We start from the raw sequence: 22,853 nt of genomic DNA on the forward strand, positions 1-22,853 counted from the left end.
TGTAATCTCGCAGATATGGAAAGCAGCTCACCTCAACAGCTCATTTACAGCTACTGCTCCGGCAGAGTCAGGCTGCTCCCGGGAAATTAACTGCTTAGGTTACAGGTAACTTTCGGATAACGTCATCGAACAGATCTTTTGAGGAATTTGGTGCCATTTGATTGCTCAATTACGACATTTAGAATCAACTCTATTAGAACAATTACTCATATTTCCAAATGCATTTCCAAACACATTGTTATATAAACTTTAACTCTACTTTTTGTTTGTCATTCATTCTATTAGCCAAATAAATTCATGCATACCGATCCCAGTTTTATGAATTGTTTTCTTCCACCTCCCAAACATCTCAGAACTTGAAATGAAAATCTGAGAAGACCAATGCTTGTGATCCTGCTGATTTTTAGGAAACATTCCCATAAAGCTACTGAAAGAAAATAAATGAAAGCATAGCCCTAAGCAAATGAGCTATTGGTATCATTGTACTGACTTTTCTTGCACAAGAAAACTAGAAATCATCATAAAAGAATACCTCTGTGATACACTTCTGATGCTGTTGGTCTCTGTACTCAGTACCTGGGAATGTTTTCCTTTCTAAGCACTGAAAATATTGGCATCCTTTGGAGCTTCATTTCACACCTGGAGGATTTCCTGACACGGGAGGGGTGATTTTACTTCTTCCTGCCTGCTGTGATACAACACTACCACTTTTGTCATACCCTAATTTAAAACAAACCTCAGAAATGTCATCTCCTGACTCACCTCCTACCTGCCAGTCCCGTCAAACCTGAACTCTTCCCAATTACTCTGCCATGTATCTAAGATACACTTCTTGTACACCTATTAAGTTAAGGTGGAAGAAGGTGGCATTTACTGAACCAAAATGAGGCCATCCCTTCTTTGTTTTACCTAGGTAATGTAAATTCCTGATACAACAGCACCACTGCCCAAGCAAGAATACCCGAGTAACAGGGATAATGAAGACTATTTTCACCTACATTATTTTTTTAGCCCTGTAATGAAATACATCCCCCAATTTAGAGGGAGGTGTCCCTGCCCATGGCAGGGGGGTTAGAACAATCTTTAAGGTCCCTTCCAACCCAAACCATTCTATGATAATTTCTAGTTTCAATTTCCAATATTTCATAAAGGAAAATTAGATTCAGACAGGCGATCTGTCCTTGATACCACGTTTCAGTTCTCAGTAGATCTGTTCTTGGTATGTATGATCACATTCCTACTTAGCAGCAGTACTAGCACCACTAAACTGTGTTTTAACCATTTCCAAGAACTAACATTTTGTAACCAAGAATCTCCAACCTGCTGTTTTTTTGTAACATGAACAGGCTGTGATTTCTGCAGTTACAGAAAATGACTCAAAGGTTAGTGGTTTCTTCCAAATGCCAACTTGGCAGTGCTACGCCTGGAACGTAGAGGTGCTTACCACCAAAGCCTGCCTCACCAACCTGAGAATATACTGCATGACACGCAAAACAAATTGAAAGATTACACTTCACACTGAAATCAGCCCTCTAGATTCCCTGCCTCGTGCGCTAAAGTCAAGGTCTGTAGCTTTTAACCAAAGCTGTTTAACATTGCCCTTTACAAAACCTGTTTCAAATCATTGCCAAATCACTGTCAAGTTTCAGATGCATGGATCAAAGTTTCGCGTACGCTATTTCCTCTGGCTACACTTTTATTTTGGAACATTCAATACAAATAACAAAGCTTCTTGCCAAAGATTTAAAAAAAAAAAACCAACAAGAAAACCCCTCACTTCTCTGAAGAACTCTCACAAATCCCTTGCTTGAAGCAATTTGAGTGAGAACTATGGCCAAAGCATTTACCTTTTCCTTCAACAGCTAGATTACCAAATGAAACCTGGCTAGCTCTTTTGGTCTTTAACTCAGGAGCATCTTAATAACAGTCACAGAAGGGAGTGTTGCAGAATCTGGCTTCCTAATTACTTGAACTACACTATTTTCTCTAGTCAGTAAGTTACCCCTTCAACTCTTCTCCATTAAAAAAACATTAAAATACAACATTAACCATTCTCTGTTACAACTAGAAAAATCTATGTACAAAGATGTGCAAGAGCTTTAATTATATTAAATAAGAAAACTCAGTCATACCTAGGATCAAAGAGCAAAACAGAGAATATTCTACGCACCAACTCTCATTCTCCCTCCTTTTCTTCCTCTTCACATCATTTAATGCGTATTTGCTGTAGTCTAGCTTTCTGTTTTACACATGAATGAAAACCTCACAGGTGTCACCATCAAAAACACTGACCAGACACAAACAAATATTTTACAGTCCTGCACTTAATGTCAGCTGCTGTATGTCCTCTGACAAGAAAGCACATCCCAACACAAGCACAATTTTCTCACAGGAGTAGACTGCTTGAGTACTGCAAGAAGAGGATAAACATTCCAATCAGAATAACATCTTGGAATACAATGCCATTTCCTCTGAGAAATAATTTCATTTTCCTTTTGCAAGGAATAATGTTGCTTGTTTATTAAAAATAATAAAAAAAACCCCAACAGGGGAAGCTATACACCACCATTATACAGTTGTTCTTCTGCGGGCACTGGCAAACAAGGAAGACTGACAAGCTCTAGTCCCTGCAAGGAACTGAGAACTCTTAATATTCAATGGACTCCAGTGGCTTTTCTTCTAGTTGGGTCTACAGCAGGAAAATCAGTAGCGCAAATGAATCAACTTGGTATGTCAAGTTTTATTTGTTTATTTTTCGATGCAGACCCTGGCTTCACAGTCAGCCACTCTAAACCAGTAAAGGGAATGATTCCTTACTGGCCATGTGTTTTCATCCCCTCCCTTGCACCAGCACTTCCGATTGTGCAGCCAAACGATCAGTTGGGTCTTGTTATTGAGAAAAAAATCCTTCAAAAAAACAAAGCCACAAATAGTTTTCAGCCCTTCTGAGGCATGATCTGATTCATGCTGCAGTTGTGTAATCTCTAACAGCAATGTAAGGGAGAGGATGAGAATGTGTGACTGCATGTGTAGGGAAGAAAGGGACCATGACTTTCGACAGTAGCTGGGATTTGGGACTAGCTGCTTAATAATAACCATGAAAAGGCACTTTTTTTGTTCCTTAACACACGCACTCCTAATAAAACACAGAGTTCTTTTCAGAGTAGCAAATACAAGGTTGTGATCAGGGATATATGCCCAAGTTTTGCTCATTACAGATATGTACCTGTGTACACAGTATAGTATTTTAAGGATAGCACACAGTGAAGCAAAATGAACACTTCAGGAATGAGATACAACCGCTTTTGAGATGAGCAGGGAGCAGAATTAGAGGCTTTAAAAGGCAGGCATGATGCAGGAAGTCAGATGACCTACCAGCTGGGCCTTATGACTGGTCAGTAAACAACAGGACAGACTACAGACAGAACACAAACTGCAACTGCATGAGCTGCTACAGCAGAGATGCCGCAAAGCAGAACTGTTTATCTGTGTTTGAAAATAAGGATTAATTCTAACCCCTTCCTATGGGGTTTGGGGTTAAATAAGTTTTTACATATGCTCTACTTCTAGCAGACACCACCACACCCCTCCCAGCCTCCTCCCCAATCTTCTCTCTTCTAGCAATTTCATTCCTGTTCCTCACCAAACTTGGGCATTCAGCCAACAGCATAATCATGCTTCTCTTCCAAACAACCCTAAAACTTAAAGCCAAACAAACTAAGTGAAAGTTGGAGAAGCAATGTTGCAAGAGATCTAACACTGAGGAAATGAACCAGTCTCCAGCTCACCAAGTCCGGTTAAATTGGGGAAGTTCAGTTCCCCACAGGCCAGCTGCATTGCAGGTCCCTCTGTTTTTTTTTGTGCAAAACTAGATGCATACAGTATTTAACTCCAGGGAAAGCAGCCTTTGGACTAGACCTACAAAGCTGGTATGGCAGCATACACCACTTCATTGATAAACTCGGTTTAAAGGAGGCTATTTTGGTTTGACCCAAACCTACTCCTTCTTGATTATAAATTTAAAAAAAAAAAAAAAAAAAAAAAAAAAGGAAAGAAAAAAAGTCAAATCAGAGAATGAAACCTGCATATCTAGCCTTTTATACTACTTTAACCAAGACAGTTTAAAATGATATCTGAAAGTCTCAGAGATACACTCTCTGGGATCCAACTATACTGGTGTAAAATTATCACCTGTATTGGGTGCTCCTTACCAGCCCTTTGCTGTAAGCTACTGATTCTGCAATGCTTGCGTGAGCATTTCCCAACTCATATCATGCAGAAAAACAGTCAAGTTAGCTCACACGATTTTTTAAAGTTGTTTGAACTACTTTTGAAAATTTTGCCTGAAGCTAACTTGGGGAGGACTTACATGAACTGTATCTCAAGCGGATACAGAAGGGCAGTGACTTCCTTTGGCAGCACAGTCGCCTTAAAAGTAGCTGTTATCTGCACATTGACAAACAAGTTGAAGCCTTGCCTTTACAAAAAGGTTTAGAAAAAGACAGGGGAGAAGAAAGAAAACAACTTTTGAAAGGAAATCTTTAATCAGGATTTTCTAAGCAGATATTACTTGGAATTGAATCAGATCAAAGTCCTAATTACTTAAGCATTCTATTTTCTTCTAGTATTAATCAACCATCTCAGCTAAAACAAAGGACGCTAAGCTTGTTTTGTAAATGTTTTGCTGCAACACCATTACTTAGAATCATTGCATGGTTCAGATCTGCTCCTTTGATTTAGGCCCTCAATCCCAGCATACAGAATATGAAATTTACCTCTCCTCCTGTATTCCTTTCTCATTTGTTTTTGTTTTAATTTAAGACATCTGCTTTTCTCAGTTCTCACACTCAGGATTAATGGAGAATGAATACCAGTAAATGGACATACTCCCAACCAAGAGCATCGGTGCCTTCCACTATTTTTGCTTCCCACAGGCCTGGGCTGATCTTGTCCCATATTATTCAGAAAAGACATACCTCTGTTCTATGGACTCTCTTCCCCAGTCAGGAAATAACTTCTCATTTTCTTTTACATTTCTTCACCTTCCATGAATAATTCAAGACAACTGACCACTCAAGACTTGAGTATAACTTCTCACTTTCACCAGGGCAGAACTAACCTGGCTGTCACTTCGTAACTTAAGCAACTTATTCTAACTGGTTCGGTTTGCAGTGCAGAGGAGAGATGAACCGCTGCACAGACAGGAATGAATGTGGCAAAGGGCTGCAGCGTCTTCAACACATTGTGACAGTGTCTCCTGAAACTATACTCAAGCTTCGTTAAACTTCAGTTGAAGAACTTTTGCAGGCTCGAGTTGGAATGCTGAATGTAAAAGTCAAGTCACTTAATAATACGTATTTCTAGTCTTGTTTTTAATTAAAAAGTTTGCTATTGTCATTCTAAAACCTGTCCTCACATCACAGTAAGCTGTATTCAAAAATACACTTCAGTACCAACACAGTGTAGGCTGCCAACTCCAGAATAGAGGGCTGAGCTAGTGCTGGAACTGGAAGACATTTGCTTGGTAAGAGGACAGAAGGCTGTGTGTTCTACATGGCAACTTTTCATTTCCTTACAAAAGTAAGTTTAAAGAAACATGTTTTTCTCACAGCCCAGAGACCGGTCAGTAAGCACTCAGAGGGCTTCAAGGTCTTTGCAGACATCATCTCCTTCAGTTCCATTTCTCTCACCTTTCCATTTTCACACAGAAAACTTGTAGCATGAAGTATGCACATAAGGTACCGCACACACAAGAAGTTGTGTAAAATAGAGAAGACCCTTGCCAAGAAACTATACTGCACACACAACTTCTCCTCACAAAAAGGACAGGAAAATAAAAATACGATAAATATTATTTCTTCCATTTCATGATTAGGCTCTAAGATACTATGTGAGATACCATAGTCTACAGTATAAAATTCATAGTTGATTTTCAATTATTCAGAAAAGGAGGAGGAAGGGAGAGTCAGATAACATGGATAAGGCAATACCACAGGTTAATATAAAACATAATGCAGACAGCGTACAATAAGTAATGACACTGATGACAGCAGAGTATCAAGACCTCCTAGGTAGCACTGAGCCAAGCTAGAAAGCCCCTATAAGGCAGCACAGTGCCTTTAAATAAATTTATGCTGTCCACGCTGGCACTCCTACAACCAGCTTAGGCACTCTAAATAAACATATGTTGTTGAACCACCCTGAACAATCTGTTCATAGCTATGGGGAGCTCCACCTGAAAGGACTGTCAGTGAGGAAGATTGTATTTTACCATCACTTTGCTTAAAGCTCTGCTCTGGCTTTCACCTGTATCAGTGAAAAATCTCATATACTCAGTAATTACAATGGCTCTGTGACTAAACTGTAACCTGGGAAAGGAGACCTGGAATGGAATAAAGGCAGGAATAGGTCAGTCAGGAAGGCTGGAGATGTAAAATGCAACCATAAAGACTCCACGTTTCCACCATTCTTCTATTTACTTTATTAACGCTAGCAATGACTTCAATTCATCTTAATATTGTACATAAAATTCTCCATCTACAAGTATTTTCACATGTCAGTTAATATAATAGCAGTAACATTAGCAACAGCTGCAATTTATCTAGCATCACATTAGTTTTGCATATTCTCCCTATATATTTCATCACTCAGTTCAAAACATGTTACCTTAAACTTTCTGTGAAAAAAAGGGAGTAAGTAGAATGATATATAAAGTCAGCAATAGATGGTCAGACCATAAAGAAAAACATTTTAGCTGTGAATGCATTTCAGAGCGTCTTAAGTGGAGAACTACAAACAAACCAGCTCAAACCAGAACTGAAAATTCAATGGTCCTAAAAAGCAAAGTGAGTAATTTCACATAAAAAGGCCAATTACTTTCAGAGAAAGGCAAGCATTTCTATAAAATTTTATGCCTGTTATTACTGCAATTCTCTGAAGCTCTTAATACAGTGCCTCCGTATTTATGGCACTTAGATACAGCTTCATCAGACTACGCAGTAAGGTCACCAAATATGTCTCATACCACTGCAGACACTAATCTGTCTTCAGCAGGATGGTATTTTATTGAGGAGAAAAGTCAATAAAGTCCAACAGTCAAAAGTCCTATGTTCTTTTAATGACTCCTTGAGGCCATCTCTCATGCTGACATCATCCCTAACAAAAAAGGTCTGTTACACTTTACACAAGCACTGCTGCAATTTTCAATAGGACAATTATTGCCAGAATTGTAGAAAAAGAGCTGGAGTCTTACCAAGTCATCTGTGCAGTACAAGCCATTTTAGTGTCAAGAAATAAAACAACAGTATAGGGTATGTATGGAAAATATCCCGTATCAAACAGAGAGAACTGCCAAATGAGGAGATAAATGACAGCAATTGCCAAAACATATGTTCATAATATGAAATAAATTTTGAATCTGGAAACCATAAAAGTCACCTTCAGTCAAAAGCACACCATGCAGACATTCGCAGGGATCAAGGACTACAGAATTGGTGGTCACAATTTCATACATCTTCACTTTTTTAAAAGCTAAGCTTGCTAAAAACCAGTAGCAAGGCTATCAAAAAGATTGTTACATTCTTAAAGTAATATTTGAAGTGAACTGTGTACATCTCTTCACAAAAAAAAACCCCAAACCATTATTAAACCCTGTCAGCAAACATGGAAAACAAAATCCAAAGTAATCTGACTACAACTGAAAATAGATTTTTTTTTTTTTCAAAACCAAACCCAACCCAACCTATCGCTGATCAGGAAAATGCTTAAGTCAAGGTTTAACAGTAAACACTGCTCTTAAAGGCTGCAACGGAAATTAATCTCAAACTGCAAAAGTCACTTTGAAAGTTTTTGGCTGGTTGTCTCTGTCCCTCCAGCTCCTTCTTAGAAACATCAGTTTTGTGCACATGACAACTCTATTGGCTTAGTACAAACTGCATGGAGCAGGAGAAAAAAGGAGAATAAAAGCTTTTTGCCTTGATAGAAGAATTCTTGACAAACACTGAGCCACAGAAGAAAAGCTGTGTGGCGACTGCCCACACTGCATAACAACTACGCGAATTCCACTTCCAGAGATCTCTGGTTTTCCATTTCGTAATGACTATTTCAGTGCAAGTATTTTTAGAGCTCTACATTTATACAAAACGTTATTAACAAAGAAAAAAAGAAAACACCCAAGACACAAATCTGTAAAAAATTCAAATGGAAAAAAATCTCAAAGTTACAGAGAAACTGCTTCATACATGGTCACACATGGACCCAAGCGTGACACTGGAAATGTATGAAAGCACAGTCCTGCTCCGCAGCAACACGACACCCTGCCTTCTGCCCACTGCTTCTGAAATACTTGACTGTGTTCCAGCAGAGCAGGGTTTCATTTTACAAGAGTGCTTCACAAAGTTAGCAGTGAGGGGAAGTGGGAAGTAAATGAACTCGTCACCCCAACCCCCCAAAATAAAGTTTCATCAGGTACACAAGGAATGACCCCACTAAATAAACTGACTTAAAAAAAAAAAAAATTTAAAGCAAAAGACATAAAAAAGCTTTGAAAATTGAGGTAGAACTATTGCCAGATTTTAAGTCCATGTGCAAACCCCTGGGTCCATCTATTATTTTCTTCCTATTAAAAATTATGAGCATTGTTAAAAACATACATTTAATATTTACTCCATAATCCATTTATCTTTCCCAAAACCTCACTAGGATATCAATCTTAGGCAAAAAGAGGGGCAACAGTCTTTAACTGAGGTGAAAAAGCAGGTAAACTAGTAGTTCCAGCACTGCAAAAAAACCCCAAACAAATCCAACCCCAATGGGGTTCTATGGAGAAAATAGTCCTACTGCAACAATCACTCCCTGGATTTTAAATCAAGAGACTTAATGGAAATTAAGTCTCCTAAGAGGAGTAGCCTACAGGAGAGCTGGAAAGGGACTCTTTGTCAGGAAGTGTAGCAATAGGATGAGCGGTAATGATTTTAAATTGAAAGAGGGGAGATTTAGATTAGATATTAGGAGGAAATTCTTTTCTGTGGGGATGGTGAGGCGCTGGAACAGGTTGCCCAGAGAAGCTGTGGATGCCCCATCCCTGAAGCGTTCAAGACCAGGCTGGATGGGGCTTTGAGCAACCTGGTCTAGTGGGAGGTGTCCCTGCCCAAGGCAGGGGGGTTGAAACTCGATGATCTTTAAGGTCCCTTCCAACTCTAACAATTCTATGATTCTAAATAATTTAACAACTTTCAGAAGTCTGCACAGAGGAGTGGGGAGATAGGAGAGAATGGGCTTTGATGCATCAAGGGTACTGGATAGCTTAAGAGTCCTGAAATTATAAATTTGATTTTCACTGAATAGCGAAGAATAAGCCAACAAATCACACACAGCAAAATGGAAGGGTTATATACTGAAAATAATTGGTCCTGATATGCAATTTTTTAAAGACATTATAAAAACAGCACAGTATTAAAAAATTAATTTAGCTTCAGTATAAATATGGAAGTGATCAGCAAAGACAAAGCAGTAAGGGTAGGAAAATGTGAGTCAAGCAGGATATTTGAAGTTTATACAAAAAGAAAAAAAGATGATAAAATACTAACAATAGTGATGGTTCTGAATATTTCTTTCGCTCTGAAAGTAATATTGATCTCATTACTGTAAGTACGAGATGATGAAGAATATCTATCCCGAGATCACTAGAAGCACAGAAATCCAACTATACTTCTAACAGAAGTAAAATAAAACTTTTCAGGCTTCTATAAAGCAAGAATGAGAAACTTGTGAAAAAGTCTTACCACAAAATATATGTGAAATATAAAACCATTTTAGTGTATATTTCACCTGATAATATTTAATATACTTTACAAAGAAGAATTTCCCCATCTCTGTTAAACTGCAACTACAGCCAAAAAAGAAACAGCTGTTATAACTGTAACAAGAAATACTACATAAAAGAACTACAGAGCACTGCATTTCATTGATGCAGAGTAAGAAAGCAAGAGCAGCACTGATCATCAGGCAGACAAGGTGTCATTAACTGCTTAAAAATTTGGTAAATGAAAATTTGCCACTGGAGTTTCACACCCCCTGAAAAAGTTCACACCAACAATACAGCAGGAGTGACTCTTCTGTCCCAAGAGCTACACGGAAAAGTTGTCATGTGGAAAGTAACATGAAGAAAACTCTTGAACAGCTGGAGTGAAAGTTTATTACAGTGAAGTTAAACTGATGCTACAGGTGTGAAGCAAAACAAAAAAAAATTGTAAATGTAACATCACATTCACAATTTAATACGCACACACACATATTAAACACTTAATTAAACACATTAATCTCCTTTCTCATCACGGAAAATGCTATCTGTCAGAGGCAGGCTGACTGTTTTATGAATCAAGATCTCCAGATCACCACAAACTATTTTTGCTTATCAAAAAGGATGTATCCAGCTTTACAATTGTTAACATCCCCAGTTCCTCCTTGTCATTCCTCCACAACATGCAATTTCTTGAGATTACATAATTGGTAACATAGTTTCAAATCAACAGGCATGGAAATAAAATAAAGGCATATAAAAAAAACCCTCTTGCAACAAATTTAGTCTATGTGCAATATAAAACTTGAAATGAAATTAAACTCAAGTCCCCCAAATAAGATGGATGGCTTACGATTTCTTTTTTCCTCCTCTATTCATGGGGCACAAACTGTGTTTTTTGGCTTTAAAATTAGATGACTTTGCCTGAGAAGTAAAACAATACACCAAAGAAGTTCTTCTATAAATTCCTCTGACACAAAAATGTATCACCATGCAAAGAGCAAGGAAGCAGGATGTACCACACAAATTACAGAAAGCAAGATGCAAAGAGACGGGAAACAGCGGTGGTAAGATTTAAGGTCAAAAACAGAGAATGGAAATAGAATAGGCAAATCTAAGCAGCATAATTTATTTTAAGTAAGAACACATTTTCTTTTAATATAATTGAAAACCAGACACCAGTCATCAGCAGACTGCAATATCCCCAGTTGACAAAACCAGAAGTATATGCAGGAGGAGCAAAGAGAAATCCTCATGAAGAGGAAATCTATTCCCCGAAACAGAGGAGACCCCACCTCCTTCAAGTTATCCCAGAATCTGCTCACGCAGCTTGCAATGCATGCTTCAAAAAAAACCCTGGACTTCCATTTATTATGTATTTAACATGGTCAAGAACTGGAAAGAACTGCATCGTATGGGAAGGATACAAGCAGGTTTAAAAAATAAAAAATATAAACCTCCCCACATTTCTGTCTGAAAATCTAGTTAGATAGAAATAGTAACAGTGATTATTAAAATGGTAAAACTATTTTTTTCCATTTAAATACTGCAAATCTGGCAGCAGTGTGCCAACAATTGCATTCTTGATGAAAATATGTATTTCTGCCTTTTGTTTTACATATTCAAAGAGAAAAAAATGTGTTTTAAGAAAATGGAATATGAACCTAATAATATTTCAATTTTATTTAAATATGAAAAGCTATTGAAATGGCCTAGTCTCAAACTGATAACAGGTTACTGAAATGGAACTTCCATGGACTTATTTCTTAACCTGCAAGGACTGTGAGTGAAAATTATACTGCAGTAATGCTGGCACAAAGAACTTAGATGCACTTCTCATTTTAGCATGTATTGGTGAAAGCAGAGATGGCAGATATTTAAACAATTACATCTGTATTACTCAGTTACATAATTCACACCCAAATCATGTGCACTAGAAATATGTGGGGGAAAGAAACACCGCTTCCTTTGTGACTTCCCTCCTCGGGGTGCTGTACATGCCTCCGCCAGCAGCAGGAAACACAACTCTCTCACCGGTTCCTCAATAGCAATTTGAATAGAAAGTTACGGTGCAGAAAAAGTTAAACTCATGAAAAACATAAGTAATATGTTAATTTCATAAGCAAGGAAACACAGGTTCAAAGATTAATTTTATTAGTACTTTAATATTTTGGTCTAGATGAAATTCTGTAAATTGGAAGAGATTCTTGCATTAAGTAACAAAGATGCTCTTTTGAAAAAAAGCTAGAAGAGCAATCAAGCTTTGCAACCTGTAATATAGTACTGCCAAGGTATTTTCAATATCTGAAGGAATAAATTTTTAGAAAACATGGTATGTAGAGGTGTTTGTAGCCACAAAAGTACCCTCAAATACAAAATATAAGTTCCAGATCTAGCATAAAAGTAGTTTGCACCACTCCCTTTATTCATACTTATGATTTTTCTTATTTATTTAACATGATCCTAACCATCTGCACACTTGAACATGTGATGAATGTAATGATATGGAAAAAGCATTGAAAGTGAAAACTCTAAAAAACACGGTGTATCACAATCCATGAAATTATCAGAATAATTACAGGTGTATTTTTGTAAACCCCCACATTCTTGGTATCTTAAATTACAGTCCTGTGAAAAAGTTAATTCTTCAAATTATCATAAGGCAAGCTGGAGAGAAACTATGGCTTTATCTTCAGGTTTGTTTGTTTTTTGTTTTTTTTATTGTTTTTGTTTTTTTTTTTTTTTTAATAAGCACATTAATACTGTTACAACTGTATTTCTGGTAGTATAAACAAACCTTCAGATAAACAGCAACAGACTGTAAAATAATGTTTTTGAATAGAAAACTAGCCCCCTTTTTACTTTACATGAAGAGAGAATAAATCACTCAACACCATTTGCTAACATTCATCATATCAATTAACCAAGAGAAAGAAGGATGTACTACTTCAGGAAGATTTTTAACAGTTGTTGTGCATTTGAGCACTAACAAAATAAACCAAAATCTTCATCATCTTATTTCAAATTACAAGGTAATGCTTCCCCTCCCTCCCACCCCCGAAAATTTAAAACCAGCAGGAATAAAAATTGTGAGCCAGTATCTTAAAAACAACAACAAAAAAAGAAAAATAAGTTGATCATAATAAGAATGTGCAGTTAAATATTGTCTCATGATAAATGATATGACAGCCCCTTTAAATTGAAAAGTCAATCAGAAAAGCTGATTTTTAATAAATATGTTTTCGAGAACAGGAACTACAAGACAGATTGAATAGCATTAGTTACGGGGTGGAGGGTAGTCTCAAGGAAAATTGCTTTCACCATGCTCAGAATGAAAAACTAGCATTTAATCATCAGTGAAGATTATCAACAGTGACACTCCTAGGCTTTCCTTCTTACACTATAACTTGTAATAGTAATTATAGCAATCTTCTGACACACCGGCATCCCCGAATGATGGGACATCATTCACCCGCACAGCAGCAGAACAGAACCATGCAACATAAAATATTTGAATACTTTGCAACACTCAAATGATCAATCTGCTGTTTTAGCATAGATGGGTCCCAAAGATAATTCTTTTACCCTGCTAAGCACAAAACTATCCACCCCCTGGCAAGCCAGCAGAATAAAAGGAAGATATAAATAAGGGAAAAAAGGAAGATAAGCCAGCAGATATTTTATGGCTCATAACCACATTCAGTCATAGCCCTCTACAAAAACATTTATTCCATAGCTGAGCTTGGAGTCAATGTAATGACAAGCACCTAATTGTCCTGCTATTATTGTGCTCAATGACTCTATTTCTCCTACAGAACAGCATGTATGACACCAACTCAAAGAACAGTAAAAGCCTTGGGCTATGACTGAACTAAGAGGTAATGTATATGGCCATAAATAACAGTCATAATAAATTAAGCAGGTCTAAATTACCAATTGTCTCATCAGCACTCTAAAATTAATGTTCTCCTTGGATTTAAAGGTAATTTTCTACCATACATGAAGATACTGATTAATCCTCTTTTTATCATGCTAACAACTTGGATTAGAAGTCTGGAGTTGGCAATGAGAGGCATTTGAGATGGGGCAAGATTAACAAGGAAAGAAGAAAAGGTTAAAACATGGAAGCTGCAATGAGGGAGGTGAACAACAGAAATTGGGAGAAAAGACAGAACTGAGATAGTAAATATATTGCTGGGGACAAGACATGTGACATGAACACTCAGGGGAACCCCAACGTGGTAGAGCACAATCCTCTCCGGTACCAAGTACAGAACCCAAGACCTGCACATCCTATCGTTCCTCTGCTCTCAAGCAGCGATACAGCTCAGAGGAAGAGCATCCCGCTCTACAGACAGGTCTCCGGGGAACGACAACCTAATGTTGTCTTGCTGGCTCAGGTAAGAGAGACCTGATGGACGTCAAGGTTTGAACTGTGCTGATGACTCACATGGATGCTAGCACAATTCCACTTCACTGAATATAGAAATTCAGCCTGAACCTCTGACTGAAATTCAGCCTGAATTTAGAACTCAGTGTTAGGAAAGTAACCCGAAAAAAGGCACTGATATTTTATACAGAGAAAACTCAGTTAGAAACATACGTAACACTGCTAAGTCAAGCACACAGATAGTACAGTCTATAATCAAAGATACCCACGTAACTTTAATTGCTCATTTCCTGTGCATATCAACTGTCCACAGGTCTTTAATTAACAACCACATACTACTTTTCATTCCTCTTCAAGATTTTTCTGTTCAAGTAGATTTCTTCAGACAAGATGAAATTACTGTAAGAACCAGAACTGATCACAGTAATGGTCTTCTGCAAGAGACTGTCTTTGAAAAAACATTAGGGAAAAAGCAGGAAATTACAGAAAGAAAAAGGGATGGCTAACCTGAAAGCTGGTGAACGCTGCTTTTAAAAAAATAGATTGCATCCTGTCAGTGCCATATATGTCCTTCACAATATTAAGCAAATATTCTAAACTATTTTTTCCAAAGGTAGTAATTAATCACATATTTCCATTTTCCAGATGTTGGGCTTGATTTCCAGTACTCCTGAGGAGTCACCAAGGCATCCAAAATTATTAAGAACTGCATTTAAAAAAATTAATTAACCTCTAATAGCTTGGTTGCCTGAAAGTTCGGGCACTAAGTGTTTTGAATTTGGTACCCCAAAACAGCAAATGCTTTCAAACTTTGTACGATTCCAAGCCACATATATATAAAATGCAGTAACATCACCTTCACAGAGGTGACATGAAAAACAGCGTTTGAAACCTTTTCAATAGTAGCAAGCACTACCCAAAATCCCAAGGCAACAATAACACATTTCTTTATTCAGAGCTAAGTTTCTGCAATAGGCAGAATTAAGAGACTAAAATTCACATGGGTCACTGAACAATGAGGGGAAAAAAATTAAAATGAATAGATGTTTGCTAATCCTACTGCCCTCTGCAAAGACCAGACTACAGTTAAAAAGCATATGTTCCAGCAGCCAACACCTGGGCTGCATAGCAAATGGGATTTTTTTAGGCATATCCTCATTTTGGAGTGCTTGAACTACAGTTAGAGAAGACTATGACTGTAAATACTTTGACTTTCAAATCAATAACATCACCAGCTAGAAAAGAACAAAGACTCTCCTCACTCTAAAGAGACTTCTGGGCTCTATCAGTGAAAGCAGCGGTTTGAAGTGTGGGAATCATAAAGGAGGCTGAAGTAAAGGACTATCGGGACAGTTCTGGGGACTTCAAAGTGAAAAATAAAGCCCTCTTCCTGCATATATACAAGAGTACTAACTTATGCAAAACAAACCTATAAAGAAAAGACCACAATGTATTACCCTTTATGTCTTCTCTAAATATCTGTAATTCGGAGAACTAAAGCAGTTTTTTAACTCTAATGCACTAATAAAGTCTAATCCCCAAGACACTTTTAACATGAATGGGTTTTCACTCGTCCACTTTGGAGAGGGGGACATAGCAGATAAAGAAGAAAGCACACTGCGTGGCCCATGACTTCAGCTAAATACACAACTGCAATTCATTCAAGCTGTTTGGCTAACATTGGAAGCCATGAGATCCAAGCCTGATTCGTTATTAAAGGGAGAAGAACCCTTGAATTGAGTTATAGCCTTTTCATTAGCTACCATGTAATTTTATTTTTAACACATGCTATATAATTTGCAGTGTTTGTTGTAACTAATTCTTTACTGCTGGTTCTTCTACTGAAGAAACTAATCACGTCTACTGCATTCTAAACCTAAACCATCAGTTTAAAATTACTTGCATAAAATAATGTATTTTGCCAAATGGAAGCATGAGATTCAAATCTGTCAGCAGTAAAGTTTCACTGAATGCAATTCAGCTCTGTAAGCCATACTCCAAAGAAAAAACTCCTGTGCTCACTGACTTAAAAGCTAGCACATTGTTAATTTGCTAATTATTTTCTGTAAAACAACAGGTCAGTGGTAAACCAAAATACAAAACAGAGTTACAAAATAGAGCTAAGGTGTGATTTCGCAATTAATGCAAGTCAATTTAAGCCTACATATCTGCCAGAACAGACCTTCTCACTCTCATCACCCCATACAGTCTTTCCACCCTCTCTGTTTGCTGGCACTCACACACTCGCACAAATGCAGCGAGCTGTCCAAGGATTTGATCCAACTAGTTACTGGCTGAGTTTTCAGCCAGATAAGTACGAAGCAGCTTGCTGGAAAGCGGTATGATTGCTGGTGTTGACTGCACAGCAGGAGATGAAGACAGAACTTCCCCTTTTGGCATCAGCATAGAACTTGGGTCACATTAGGCTGTGCATTTACGACTGACTTCAGGGAGTACTTAACCAATATAAATTTGCTACCTCCAAGCACAGGTATAGCCACAGGAGAAGAGGGCTGGAATCGCAATGAGATAAACAAAGACATTTCCTTTTTTCCTAGACTCTTATTTTGTCCTTCACGTGATTGCAGGACTCAATATATTCACCTCTCAATCCCCATCCTCTTTACTTCTTATGTAGTTACAGTTACCTTAAAAAATATAACTAAGAGCGTGCATGCAGAAAAGACAGTATTAAAAAAAAAGCCTGATTGCGATGGAGGCAGGGAAGTGAAAGGCTGCTAGGGAAGTAACTAGTACAGAAGCAACCCTGAACACCACTTTGAAGAGTTTACTGGTAGCAAAAGTTTGGTTGTTGGACTTTTTTGTTTTGCTTTGTTTTAAAAGATCAACTCGCTAAACAAAGGCATTCCAAATGTCATGTCTTACTTTTATTGCAGCAAGGCTTAGAAACTACAAGCTCAGACTCCACTGCCTCAGTTGCTATAAAACACTAGGAAAGAGACTGCCTGTGTGCCAAGAACCTTTGAGCGTTACTGTAGGCCTCAGCTCTCCATCAAAACCCAACAACCTATTCAACAAAACCATAAACTATGATAGTCAACTGCTCTCTGCATTTTGAGGGGAACAAAAAAAAGCAAAAGAACTGACCCAAATTTAACAAAGCACCACTCACAGATAATTCCCTGAGCCTAGACTAAGAACTGACAGTATTTATTATAGAACACACCATGAGATCCAGACTTTCTAATAACAGAGACATAACAGAAAAGAAAACAAGAGGGAACAGCAGTCAAATTATAATGGAGTGACACAAGTAGAAGGTAAGACCGAAAAGTGAAACAATGTAACAAGCTAGATTACCTTCTTAAATTTGAGGAAAGATTGTCTCTCTCCATCTCTCCCCTACAGCTACTACAACCTCTGGACAGTGTACTTCTGTTTGGGTTTTGACAAGGGTAGAGGCAAGTATACAAATCTGAGCACAAGACTCTGAACTACCCTAATGAAATGTTAGGCTTTGATTTTTAATACTGAGACGTTAGATAATCTAATTACCAACACTGAAAACTCTTCTGACAAATCTCCTGCAACTTGAACAAAGAACGATCCCATTTCCTTCCAAGTTATCTTAAAGGTCATAATAAAATTACATTCAAGATATGGTAACCCAAAGAGGTTTTTTTTCAACCAATTGTTTAATTTTAGGATAGTTTGGATTCTGCTATTGTGGCTTTAAAAACAAATGTTTGGGAAATAGGGACACTGCTGTACGAGCCATACTGTACTTCTCAAGCTGTTTTATATTTCATCAGGTAATATCAACTACATTTCTAGCAGGAAAGAAAAGTGCCAGTGAGACCTTTTACTGCAGAACACTCATATAGTCACTGTAATCCTTCCAAATGCATGCAAGCACTTAGCATGTAGAAGTTTTATTGACACTATGGTCAGATTTTATCGTTTCTATGGAGAGCTGCTAAGAACAAAACTATAGAGATACCTTATTGGCAAAGTAATTCAAAAGGTAACAGCAGACAACTTTTTTCCTTCTTTTCAGTCTTGCTATCCTTTTTCACTATTAATACATTCCAGAAACAAGACATAGTACTCTGCATGTAATTATCTTACTAGTTGATTTCCATACAACAGCCATTTCTTCTATTGCATAAACCCACATAATCCCATCTTCTCCTTTAAAAATGGAGACAGTGAGTGGTTTAGGTAATTACAGCTGTCATGGGGGGTTTGACAAATAACTTTTCTGCTCAATGTATGCTTTAGGCCACTGGGAAAGCTGTCAAATAATGACATCAGAATCTACATTAACACTGGCAAAATGCAACTGTGCTTCCTTTTATATTTAACTCAGATGGTTTATGGCCCTTGCTTTTCCTATTCCCTGGTCGCGAATAAGAAGGGAATGAACAAATGGGTAATTTAGCCCAGACAAAATGGAGATAGATAACGCAGGTTCAGTGAAAGAGTATGACAGAAAAAAAGCAGCATGTCTTTGCTTTGTTAACGAAAAAGCTTGCTCATTCTTCATCATCAAGGAGTTTTGTAAGCTTGAGTCACTTCCTAAAATTCCAATTAAGTTGTAGGGGATGAGCATAAAGAACAGCTGCTTTCCCCTCTTTCAGTATCTAAGTTTTTATTACACTGGATTTCTTGTACGTGAGCCATCCCACATGGACAAGAGCATTAGATGGACTACTGCATCACGCACTGTGGGGAACTACCTTCCCGCTAATCCATTCCAAAGCTCTCAAGCACAGACCATCCCATCTATAATTTGATTTTGTATTATATGATCTTAATTCCAGACAAAGCACAAAACAACCAGAAACTCACTATTACTTCAATGCCTGCTGAAGTTACCTGCTCAGTTCTGAGAACAACCTTGAGCACTGATTTTGGTTTAAAAAGCCACCTGTGGGTCTTCACGACCTGGAAGACAGCAGTGATCAGCAGCAGCTGAGGCTCTGACATTACTAGAGTGATTACTTTCCAGTGAAAAGCTTAGTGACTGTGGCAAATGACTAAAGAGAAACTTCATTTTTCCACTGATGCCTGCCAGAAATATTACCTTTAACATCCAGAATAAAAATGCAGCAAACCTGATCTGATCATACAGTTTAGTTTTATGTAGTCTTGTGAGGAGCATGGAATTGGACTCAATGATCCTTATGGGTCCTTTCCAACCTGAGATATTCTGTGATCTGTTTATGAAATATTTTTCCAAAGTTAAATTACACCTGCCAGAAACTCGGCTCTGATGATTGTTTAATGAGTTAAGAACGGTACCTAGGAGCTATCACAGCTTGAGCACCAGGGTTTAGTACTACTGTCAACTCTGAACCCATAAAAGATCCAAAGAAATGTGACCTTGCCATCGATTTAATGTTTGAAACTGTACCTTATGGCTGATGTCTACTTAAAGGCAATCTCCCCTCACCCATCACCAACCGCAAAATCTGCACAGAACACCCAACTACATTAGATGTAGCATCTAATCTCTAATGCCCTGTTCCTGCCGACCCGCTTTGCTGGTTCATCTGCATTATCAACAGCTTCCAGGCAAGGCCAGTGATTCTGTTAAGGCTTAAGGCTATGCTGGATGCTGGCTTTCCTAGCAGTGTAGTTAAATTAATGAGGGATGTGATTCATTCCCACCTCTTTAGCATCAATGCAGTTACAGTGACGTGCAATTACTTCTATTAGTACAAGAACGGCAATGAGCTATACCAGTATAACATGATCCACACTACAGAGGTGTCTATTCTGGCACATAAAAAGGAGAAAGAGTTGCGTATACATTGTTTTGTCATCAGTTCTATAATTTGGGAGTAATTCCAATTATTTTTATTTTAACTCCACATACACATACCCCACCTGATGTGCTTTGAGTCTTTGCAGCATCGCATGCAGGAAGGCACTCAGAGTCTACAGTCTAGGGGGTTATTTCAAGTGTTTATTTTAAGTGTTTGTAACACCTAACGCACAATATACATTACACCATATTATTTGTGGCCACTGCCATACAAAAGAATTGGGAGTTACACAAGAAAGAAATTGACATGGGGAAAGAAGTGGATTAAATGCGTAGCTGAGCACTCAACCGAAAACTGGGGGTCAGAAACACTTGCATGGATTTTTCTCCACTGCCCAGCCTTAGTCAAAACAAAAGAGTCATAGAACAGACCACACTAAATAAGGCACAAGATTAAGTTATTCACAGCAGCCTTCAAAACAGAGAAGTTAAACAGAAAGTGTCCTCCCAATAAGCTTTGCTTCTTACAACTTAAGAATAGTTCTAGCTATTTTCTAAGGTTCATTGTGATGATAAATGCACAAAAGTGTATGGTATGCACGGCCGCTTATTAGCGTTTAATGCTTCTTGAACAACTACAATGCAAATATTCATCACAATAGATGGGAACCTTGGTGGAAACAAGAATTCCCACAAATTGTTTAAGAGTACAGTAAATGAATAGTATTATAAACAAAAAACCCAAATGCCTCACAAACGCGTATGTTGCATTTGCCTACAGATTAACCCACTACACATTCATTGTGCAACTGCATTTGTAGAAAACCCTTTGAACAACAACAAAAAAATTTATACCCTAACAAGAAGCGTTTTCTATTTATAGATGTGTCCAAGTCAGACCACATTTGTCTCAAGGTTTGGTTGGGTGTTATGTTTTGGTTTTTTTGTACCAGTGACAGATTTTTGCATAAATGGGATGTTACAGGACAGAGTATGAAGTCAGACAATTTTAAAGGCAGCTCCATTTTGAATTGCTTAACTGACAGTGCATCAACACACTAACAAACATGGTAACTCTCAAAAAGTAATGTTTGGAGTTTATTTCTAAGCTACAACTCAACACAAAACACTAGAAAATCTAAATGACTACATGGGAAGTAATCAAAGCTACAAACAAATGGCATGCTGACAACTTTAAAACTACTTTTACTTCACTTATACAAGAAATTCTAAATAAATATAAACCACATTTGCTTTATATAATGCATTAAGAAAACTTCTACATACCGCACGAACTCTCATCATTTCCCAAGTCTCTGTTCAATACCATAATATGTAAACATACTCCACAAATGTGGTTTTGCTTATGATCAAGGCGCTTACAGGGAAAGTATATGTTTTTAATCTACTCCTATGAATATATCTGAGGGACAAAGGGAAAAAACAACCCTATTGCTTACTGTATCTTGTAAAGTATTTCTCAAAAATCCTCAATATATTATATACAGGAGAAAAAAAGAAAACGGGACATGATTTTGTTTGCCGTACCTTTCGTATCTTGCTTATGGCTGTCAAAAATGACAATAATAGGAGCATAAGATCACAAGAAACAGTTGTCTTTAGCGTATACACACCTGACAGCCCTTCTTGGAAAGTTAGCTTCCCCTGTCACCAGCACAAGATGAGAGATGGCGAGGGGGTGTATATACGTGTATACACACACACTCTCACATATACATACATCAGAACAAGAACATGTCTGGCTAAAACCACATCAGTGAGCAGCAATACTGAGAAAAGCCTCTTTAGAACAGTCCCCCAAGGGAAACGCCTCTAGATTGGAGATGGCGAAGACAAGAAAAAAACCCCAATAAATCGAGAGATCTCATCGGCGGGCAGAGGAAGGAGGAGTACGCTGCCAGGGCTCTCCTCCATCCTGCCTCTCAGTCTTCCTCCCTCAGAGGAGAGGAAGGGCGGAGAGCGAAGGGAGGAGGCGAAAGCACGAAGGAGAGAAACGGCTCAAAGGGAGAAATCTGCCAAGCATCAACTCCAGTGAGGAGAAACCCCCTTCTACGCCCACCCAACACGCTCTTCAAGAGTAATGGGGGGGGGTGGTGGTGGTGGATCCCCCACCCGCGCCCTCAAACATCCACTGAGGAAATTTCTCCTCCTCGTGCATCCAGCTACAATTTACTGAAGAGACAACAAATTGATCACCTCAGCCCCACTCTTAGCTGGGGGCTGGTTGTCCTCCCTCCCCCCCCCCCCAACGCCCTTGGGCGTTGGGGGGGGGGGGGGGGGAGGACAACCAGCCCCCCAAAAGCCCCTTCTGAGGGGGAGCCTCCAGACCCCGCCACACCAGCTACCCTCAGCCCTGTCCCCACTCCCTACTGTCTCATCCCCTCTCCTCTCAAAGCTCCATCCCTCACCGGCTTGGGTGGTGTCGCTGAGGTCGTGGTTGGCGGCGCTGGCCCGCGGGTAGTCACGGAGCTTCCTGCCGCTCAAACTGAGGGTACCGCTGGCCGCCGCTTCTTCTAAGGCTCTGTCCAAAGAACGGCTCCACGAACCGGGACCGGAGGGACCAGGTGGCGGAGGACAAGCCGACACGTTCCCCGACGGCATCACGGCGGAGCCGCCCTCCGGCGCCGACAGCACCGCTGCCGCCATTTCACCCCCCGCCTCAGCCCGCCGCCGCCGCCGCTGCTGCTCCGGCTCCGCGCGCCACTGCGCAGGCGCGGGGAAGCCCAGGGACCGGCAGGCAGCGCGCATGCGCCAGCCGTGACAGGCGTGCGCATGCGCAGCCGCCAGCCCGCGGGTACAGGGAGGGAGGGGGGCACCTCCTTAAAATAACCCGAAACATCCCTCTTTTCGAGGCCCATGTTTCCGCTCGCCTGGGGTAATTTGGCGTGCGAGGGTGCTGGCCTTCCCTTGAC

General features: G+C 39.0%; 1 protein-coding gene across 8 annotated transcripts in view; it reads right to left on the reverse strand.

The window, feature by feature from the left end:
* Nucleotides 1-22,630, reverse strand: part of LRCH3 (leucine rich repeats and calponin homology domain containing 3) — a 67,786-nt gene extending 45,156 nt beyond the window's left edge. For 6 of the 8 annotated variants that reach the window (XM_074154010.1, XM_074154012.1, XM_074154009.1 and 3 more), the window contains exon 1: nt 22,350-22,596. In XM_074154010.1, coding sequence (XP_074010111.1) covers nt 22,350-22,587 — 238 coding nt within the window. In that variant the 5' untranslated portion in view covers nt 22,588-22,596. Of the gene's footprint in view, nt 1-22,349 lie in introns of all 8 variants that reach the window. The other 2 variants (XM_074154007.1, XM_074154011.1) reach the window with 2 other exon arrangements.
* Nucleotides 22,631-22,853: the final 223 nt, after the last annotated feature.

Source organism: Numenius arquata, chromosome 9 (assembly GCF_964106895.1).
Source record: "Numenius arquata chromosome 9, bNumArq3.hap1.1, whole genome shotgun sequence".
Taxonomy (NCBI): Eukaryota; Metazoa; Chordata; class Aves; order Charadriiformes; family Scolopacidae; genus Numenius; species Numenius arquata.